Genomic DNA, 8646 nt, shown 5'->3' on the forward strand with positions numbered 1-8646 from the left:
CAATGCCTTGATGGTTTTTATTCCAGTGGCTTTGTCTTTCCTGTTCTTAGGGTTAGGGAAAAAACTGGTTTCATCTGCAGTCTTTTGGGGGGAAATTGTTATTTTTTGGTGTTTTCCTGGCACTGTCATAGTTTGTGTGTATGGGTATGTAATGTCCCTCAGTTATCTACACATTAATAATGATCAAGTACTAATAATATTTCCTTATACATTTTAGTGACCTTTCTTTACATAATTGGTGTTCTCTTTCATACTTTTAGATTTCTAATTGCTGTTTCTGTTAGTTAGCAATTGATAAAACAAATCCCACGTGAAAAAGTATTCGAAACCTTCTTTATTTTAATTGTCAATTTATTCATTCCTGCACATTCTAATATTTATTCATTTTCATATCCTTGTTTTTTCCACTGTTGTGCAAACACAATTCCAGCAAATGTTAACATGTGTAAAATTAAATATGTATTGTATTCCCTTTAAAATACAAGTAGTAAGTAGTAAGCTACTTACCTTCTGTAAGTATCTCTTTTATTGTTTTGTGTACTTATTTTAATCTTGTTTAAGTAGTAAGTGCACAAAATAATAAATTTCCTTTTTTATATCTTCTTTTTGTAGATCATCCATTGGGGCAAAGAATTCAGTGACATCGTCTTGGCCACTCCCAGCCGGTCACATGGCCAGCAAGCCACTCCCACCCAGTCACATGGCCGGCAAGCCACTCCCACCCAGTCACATGGCCGGCAAGCCACTCCCACAAAGGAGCCACACCCACAGAGTAGGTTCCAAAAATTTTTGAAACCCACCACTGTTTTATACACAATATGGGAAAAAGTGAAAGAAAAGCATTACTGTATTTTCGGAGTATAAGACGCACCTTTTTTCCTCAAAAAAGAGGCTGAAAATCTGGGTGCGTCTTATACACCACATACAGCATTTTTTGCCTCCTGATCCCTGCCCCTTCACCAAAATGGCCGTGCACACCCTTATGGAGACTTTCAGAGAGCTCTTGGGGGCTGGGGAGGGCAGAAATGAGCGAAAAACTGGATGCTTTTTGCCCCCCCCAACCCCCTGCAGCACTCTATAAGCCTCCATAAGGGTATGCATGCAATTTTTTTGACAAAAAATGGGCCCGTTTTCATGAAAAATGAGCTGTTTATTGCTCCTTTTCACACACCCCGGGAGCACTCTGCAAGCCCCCCCAAGGCTATTCATGACTTTTTTGGGGGGGAAAATGGGCCTGTTTTTGTGAAAAATGGGCCGTTTTGGGGAGGTTTGCAGAGTGCAAAACAAATTTTTTTTCCTTTTGGAAAGCTCTTTAACCAATTGATGAGAATTACATTGATCAAGTGCTGTGCCAGCAGAAACACCTACCTATCTACTGTATTTCTCTCTCTATTTTTTCTCTCTCTATCCCTATACCTACCTACACACTCTCTCCCTACCTACCTACTGCATTTCTCTCTTTCTCTCTCTCTCCCTTTATCTACCTACCTAACTACTCTCTCTTTCTCCCTATCTACTTTATTTCTCTCTCTCTCTATCCCTCTACCTACCAACCTACCTACTCTCTCTCTCTCTCCCTACCTATCTACTGTATTTCTCTCTGTCTCTTTCTATTTCTCTCTCTCCACCTAGCTACCTACCTACACACTATCTCCCTCTCTATCTATCTACTTTATTTCTCTCTCTCTCTATCCTTTATCTACCTATCTACCTAACTACTCTCTCTCTCTCTCCCTATTTACCTACTGTATTTCTCTCTCTTTCTCTCCCTCTCTATCCCTCTATCTACCTACCTACTTTTTTAAAAAATTTGCCTCTTCAAAGCCTTGGTGCGTCTTATACTCTGGTGCGTCTTATACTCTGAAAAATACGGTATATGAAAATACCAATGTGGTATGAGAAATGTCATTAGATATAAATATATACTAACAGCAAGGTGAGAATTAAAATAGAAGAAAGAATTAGAAGAACAAAGGGTTGATATAGGATGGTTTAAACAAATGCAAATAGAAACAAGATATGAGAAGAATGTTAAAGAGTATGGTTTTAACATGGAAATTTCAGAACTAGATAAGATACTCATGGGAACAGATGAAAAATGATCAAAAAACTGTATAGCTACTTACTCAGAATAAACTTAGAAGAAGAAGAGGTTAAAGAAATAATGATAAGATAGGCAAAAAACTTTGAATACACAATAGAATTAGAAAAATGGCAATAATTATGGGAAAGGAACTATACATTAACAATGGTGACAGGATATAAAGGGAATTTGTATAAAATGTTTTATAGATGGCACATGCCACCTGAAAGATTAGCAAAAATGTTTAAGGATAAATATGGAAGTGTCATCAATTGCCAGGATCATATTATCACGTGTGGTGGAAGTGCTGAGATAAAAAAAAGCTGTTGGGTTAAAATACATACAAACATGATTAGAGAAAATGATACATCAGCCCGTAGAGTTTAGACCAGAGGTATTCTTATTGGGTATTCTACCAGAGAAATATAGTAAAGTATAAATAAATAACTCAGATGACACATTATTAAATTGGGGGGATAGGAAAGTATTAAAATGCAAGTATACAAGTTAAAAATGATACAAGTGGAATTATTATTAGAAATAAAATGTAAGAAAAAATTATTTGTAAATATATATATTTGAAAATATAAAATTGGGATTGCTACCCCGAGAACCCATCAGAGAAAGAAAATAAGCAAAGGCAACAACGGAAAGGAAGGAAGATGAGGAGGGAAAAGAAGAAAGGGTAAAGCAGAGGAAGTAAGGGAGGGAAAGTGAGAGCAGGAGAGAGGGCAAGAAAGAGGAGAAGGGAGGAGGAGAGGGGAAAGAGCAGGGAAGAAGAAAGGAGGAAGGAGAGGAGGAAAGAAGGCAGAGAAGGGCGGTTGAGAAGATGGAAGGAGCAAGGTTGTTGCAAAATAAGATGGAGGCATGGGGTGGCAAGAAAGTGACCCAAACTGTATTCTATATATTTGTAAGAAAATGACAATAAAGATTAATGATGAATAGATACATGTATCTAGACACCTGACCGCCTGTTAACCTTCCTAGATAGACAAGATAGGAAACAGGAGTAAATGGACTAATTCTACTGTACTTGTGAGGCTACATTAAGAATTTTGCAAAGTCTGAAAGTACAAATATCTCACCGCCTCTTTACAGCCAGAAACATTACAGAGGATCCTTTTTGAATTTCTTTCTTTGCCTGTTAGGCAGCTGAGGGCTCCTTCTACCCATCTCATCATTCCCTGGGTGGCATTTCTTCCCCATCTCCCATGTTTGTTCCCACATATTCATTCCAGGAAAGGAGTTCTATTCTGGTCTTTTCTTTCCTTAGCTTTAATTATCTCTCTTGAATGTGTAAATATGATTTATTTCTTTGTGTCTATTGATGGCTGATTTCTCTGAATGCCAAGCTTCCGGGATTTCCCTAGCATTTTTGGATTTAGCTTGGTCTAGCATGCTCCCAAGTGAAACCGTGATTGAGTCTGTCTGTGTGTTGCGAGATTAGGAAGTTTTCATCATATTTTCTGATTGCGGGTAGGTGCACAAACAACCGGGCTCAGAGAGCACCAAGGACTTCACAATTCAAACTTAAGCTACATGAATTATCTTCTATTGATACCTAGGTCTTTTAACAACTCCTCATAGAAGAAACCTGAGCTCCCCTTGAAACCCAACAGGGTCCATTAGTTACCTAAGCAGCTCTGTCTAGTAGTCCCTGCCTACTACTTCTACCATGGGGGACACAAGAGGGCAGCACCACCCAGCCAAGTTGTCTGACCATATTGATGGTCCTATCTTCCTTCTCTTACTCCTGCCCTAAGACAAAAAAAGAGAAAGAAACACTTCTAAAGTATGATTTGTGCATGTCCATAACCCTGGGATGACTTAGAGCAGCTCCATGATTTTTATGACTGATTGCAGCCTCAAGGAGCCTTGATGTCTCACTAGAACAGGGGTGGAGAACACGCGGCTCGCGAGCCGCATGCGGCTCCCGGCCAAAATAAATGAGGCTCTTTGCCTCTTGTCATTATTTAGTATACTGTGGCTCGGATCGCGCGCTCCCTTTCGGAAGCTGGGGAGGTCCTTTGCAGGCAGCTAGAACGGGCCGCCTGCAAAGGACTTCCCCAGACTTGCTTTGAGGAGCACGGGGCGACTGAGGCTAGTTGTGAAGCCCCAAAGCCCCCACCGCCACCGGAAGAACTGCTGCCACCTCCTCCTCATCCTCCTCTAACAGGCAGCACTGCCGGATTTGCCGCCCGGCGCTGCGGCTGAGATGAAGCCGCCAAAGCTCCAGCCGGCATCTCCGCGCGTGGCAACGGCGCCTCCCCTCCGCTCGGAGCAGCTGAGCTCAGCCAGCGCTGGGTTACCCCTGCCCTCTCCTCCTCCTCCGCCGTGCTTTTGAGGAGCCAGTAGGAAGGTGGGGGGGGGAGCAGGGGAAAAAAAGCCTCATGGCTCGTCAAAAGCACGGAGGAGGGGGAGGGGGCAGAGGTAACCCAGCGCTGAGCTCAGGAGCAAATCTGGTGATTCTGTTGGAGGAGGAGGAGGAGGAGGTAGCAGCAGTTATTCTGGTGGCAACTCGTACTCGTCGGCATCTTCAGCAGAAGCCCTGCCCACAATGAAGAAAGCAAAGATGGAGCAGATCCACGCAGATGACGTCGCTGCAACATGACTGGAGGAGGAATTCTGGGAGTTGAAGTCCACAAGTGTTAAAGCTGTCAGGTTTGAAGACCCTTGGGGTTTTTTTTCCCTAAAGGGTTAGGGGTGCAAGGGTCTTGTAACTTGACAGCTTTAAGAGTTGCGTGCTTCAAATGCCAGAGTTTCTGAGCCAACATTTTGGTTGCTAAGCAGGAGCGTTGTTAAGTGATACTGATATTATTTGAATTAAGCGGGTACCTTGAAGAAACATAACTTTGAGTTTCAAATAATACTGATTTCGTTGTTGTCTTAGGTGACATCTGTGAAAAAAATTCGGGTGCTCAGGCATGAAAATGTTCGCTCAAACACTATACTTTTCTGCTCACATCGAAAAAAAATTAGAGGGAACATTGCTTCCGGGTCTGTTTTGGCAGGTCACTGCGTGGTGTGGCTCTCTGACTCTCAGTTTAAAATTTTGGCTCTTTTTGTCGAACTTGTTTGCCACCCCTGACCTAGAACCATGCAATGGAATCCAGCAATTCAGGGCAGAGTCCCGCTCTACAACACAAAGGCCAGTACAAAAGTAAAACCCAACTGCTTCCTAAAGCCCGATGTCACAGGGTCTCTCACATTTGCACCACAGTCCCCCTCCCCCATCCTGGAATAACAGAGCCGATGTAAAAAAAACACATCCAGATAGGCACATACAGTATCTGAAAACTCTCTCTGGGCCCAGCCAGGTCAACCAATTCCTCTGTGAACAGGTTATGATCTGGAGCAGCTTCTCCTGTATACCTACTGTCTCATTCATTCTTTGAGGATTGTCAGTCCATCAGGATGCGACTTTCCCAGGTTTCTTCCAGGAAGGGCACTGCAGACCCAGCAGCTGCTCAGGTCTTGACCCAAACATCTTCCCAACCCACCAGATTGGAAAGAATTGTGGACAAATAGGTTTAGCAAATTATAAAGACTTCCCAAATTACAACAGCAAGCCCCTCCCCCCCAGCTAAGATCATCCAATGAGGCAGGAAGAGCACAAATTGGCACCACAAGGGCTCTGTTCCAGACAAATACAAGCCTATTTAATAAAACCACGGAAGGCTCCTTGGCCTAGGAATGAGCCCACATCCAAGGGGGGCAGGCGCAGCTCAGCCTAGGAAGCGCAGGCCGGCCATCCCAGAGAAGCCCAGGAGGAGAGCGAGGACTTTGGGCAAGCGGCCCGAGGGAAGATGCAGCTCCTGGGGCAGGATCTCCAGGAAGGTGATGTAGAGGAAGGTTCCAGCTGCCACCCCCTCCAGTACGCTCCGTGCCAGGGAGCCGCCGCCAGCGCCACGAGGCACAGCCATCCCGACGCCCACGCCCACGGGGGACATGAGCGCGAAGCAGGCCAGCGCGGTCGCCAGCCAGGGCAGGGCCAGGCGGCTCTGGAGCAGCAACAGGCCCAGGCTGGCCGCGATGATGCACTTATGGAGGACGATGGCCACCGCCAGCCGGAGCACCTGGCTCGGCGTGTCTTGCAGCCCCAGCGCCAACCCCTCGAAGGCCGAATGCAGCGACAGCGAGACGACCAGCACCAGCGAACGGAAGGGCGATAGCACCGCCTCGGCCCGCTGCTCATCGACGGCGGCTTCTTGGCGGCGCAGGAGGGGCGTGGACTCGGCCCCCGGCCGGTCGCTACAGTCCAGCATCACGTGCTCCAGCACCAGCACCAGCAGGAAACCCAGCGCCAGGACCAGCTCGGGCGCGGGGAAGGCCGGCTGCAACGAAGAGAAGCGGAGCGTCAGCGCCGCCACCCCGGCCGCCCAGTGAGGCCATGGGGGGGGGGCGTTGTTTTCCACGACGGGAGCGGCTCACGGCCCGGCCAAAGTCGGCCAGGGGGATCCCCGCCTGTACTCGAGGGGCCAGCGGCCACCTCCAGGGAGCCCCCGCCGCGAGTGAAGGCTGAGCCGCCCGAGCCCCTCCTGCGCTCGGCCACGGGGCCGTTGCGAGTCCCCAGCACGCAAGGCGCCTGCAGGCTATGCGGCTTGGCTGGCCCTCGGCCGGGAGAACCGCCCCCCTCGGGTACCGAGATGCTCTGCCGACGAAGCTCGTCCCGAAGATCGGCCAGCGAATCGGGCACCACGTCCAGCAAGCAGGCGGCCATGAAGACTCCTCCCGCCGTGCAGCTCAGGATGCTTCGCCCGCTCCGTGAGGCGCCTGTGGAAAGCCAGGGAGAAGGACGCTGAGGGAGGCCCGACGGCCCACGCCACCTGTCCGTCCCCCAGGAGACCCCACGCACCGTTGTCCGCGGCCCCACGCAGACGGAACAGCAGTGCCGGGAGGAGGCCACAGAGCAGCGGCAGAGTGGCCAGCGCGAGCAGGCAGCCCAGCTTCAGCGCCTGCAAAGACCACATGGCGCCCCGTCGGATCGGGCGCGGCCCCGGCCGGCCCTTTAAACCCTCGCCTGGCTCCGCCCACCACCGCCCTAACCGCCCGCCTCCGCCCCGCCGAGATGGCCTTGTTGGAGAGGGCCAAGACCTTGGCCAGGAGCACGCGGCCGCCGGCATCTGCCCGTGCCCGCCCTTGGCGCGCTGCCGCCCGCCCGTCCGTCGGAGAAGGGAGGGTCTGGACCGAGAAGTTGTTGCGCTTGGAACAAGAGTCTTTGCAGCCCCGTCCGTGGAGCAGGGCCCGAGTTTATCCGAGTTTAACCTACGGGAGGACGGCTCGGATTTTGCTCCGGTGGGAGAAACTTTCCTCCCTCGAGCCTGTCCCACGGACGGTTCTCGGGGTCCGAAAAGAAGCTCCGAGGCGGCAGTCGTTGACCGCAGTGCGGGCGGCTTGGCGTGAAGAACCAGGCGCGCGCGGGGGGGGGGGGATTCGGCGTCGGTTCTTTCGTTGCGGCTCTTGGAATTAAGCTGACCGGATAGGGGGGGGGTCAAGAGTGCGAGCCAGTCATGATAAGGACCGCCTGATCGCTTTTCTCGAGTAGGGAGAAGTGCCCTCCAGTGGCCAGAGGTCTGCCCAAGCAGCGCAGGAGGAACTGGCGAGATTTGAAGGGTTCTTAACCCTCACCCCCCTTGCTCTTTCGAGTTCCTCCAGAGGCCCCGGGGTAAATGTGGTCCTTGGATTCCCCCCCACTAGAGTATCCCTGGAGTTGGAGCATTTTGTAGACATGGACACTAGTATTTGCTGGACCTTTGACACCAGCTGGACAAATCCTTGGTGCCATGAGACTTAGGAGTAGCAAAGTTTGGGAAGGGGACTCATCTAATTGTTCCCTTTATTTTGTGCCAAGAGGCTGGGATGCCAGGGACCTTCAGGGCCGCCCTGGGGCATCTTCTGCTTAAGCTAACAAATCAGTATCCATGTAGCTGATGATGAGGGGACAGTTATCTAGAGTCCCAGAAGAAATCTAATTACTTCCAGCACAGGTCCAGGCCTGGGCATGGGGCAAAACTATACCAGCTGCCCTCCTTGATGTCTCCTGGTGGACTTGGGGACCTGGCTTGGTTGACCTGTCCTTCTGCTCCACTTGGGGGCTTTCAACACTGTCACCTGTGGCATAAGGTGACCATGATGAGGGCTGGAACCACAGGCATCATTTTGTAGCAGTCCCAGCAGCATGGAGCAAGAGAGGCTGAGTGGCCCAACAGTGGAATAGTCTCTTCTCTCCCGTTTGATTTCCTATTTATATGAAGTGGCTGAGGTTTGCTATCAGAATCTACCCGGGTATGTAACTCTGTCAGTAGGCTTGTATGGGAGTTCTGTTTCCTGTGCCTGCTGACTCACTCACACAATCTGCAGAGGGGGCTGCCTTTTTCTGCCTGGGATTGATGATCTGCCCTTAATTGGCATTGAGTCAGCCTGAAACCTTTGGACTTGGTCAGAAGCTTTGACAATTCTCCTTCCTCTTTGGAAGCTTGCTGTAGTATAAGAAACATGAAGTCTGATGCGAGGGCCGGGCCTGGCTCTTGTCCACCCTCACCTTCCCAGAGCCACCACATAGA

General features: G+C 49.4%; 1 protein-coding gene across 1 annotated transcript; it reads right to left on the bottom strand.

The window, feature by feature from the left end:
• Window positions 1-5725: 5725 nt before the first annotated feature.
• Window positions 5726-7053, bottom strand: LOC309398348 (zinc transporter ZIP1-like; the record flags this gene model as incomplete). The annotated part of the gene is made up of 3 exons (XM_081965170.1): window positions 5726-6417; window positions 6726-6856; window positions 6939-7053. 3 exons carry the CDS (start codon window positions 7051-7053, stop codon window positions 5809-5811), a joined length of 855 nt encoding a protein of 284 aa, XP_081821296.1. The 3' UTR covers window positions 5726-5808.
• Between the last annotated feature and the right edge of the window lie 1593 nt (window positions 7054-8646).

Source organism: Natrix helvetica (assembly GCF_964273705.1).
Source record: "Natrix helvetica genome assembly, chromosome: 12".
NCBI classification, from domain to species: domain Eukaryota; kingdom Metazoa; phylum Chordata; class Lepidosauria; order Squamata; family Natricidae; genus Natrix; species Natrix helvetica.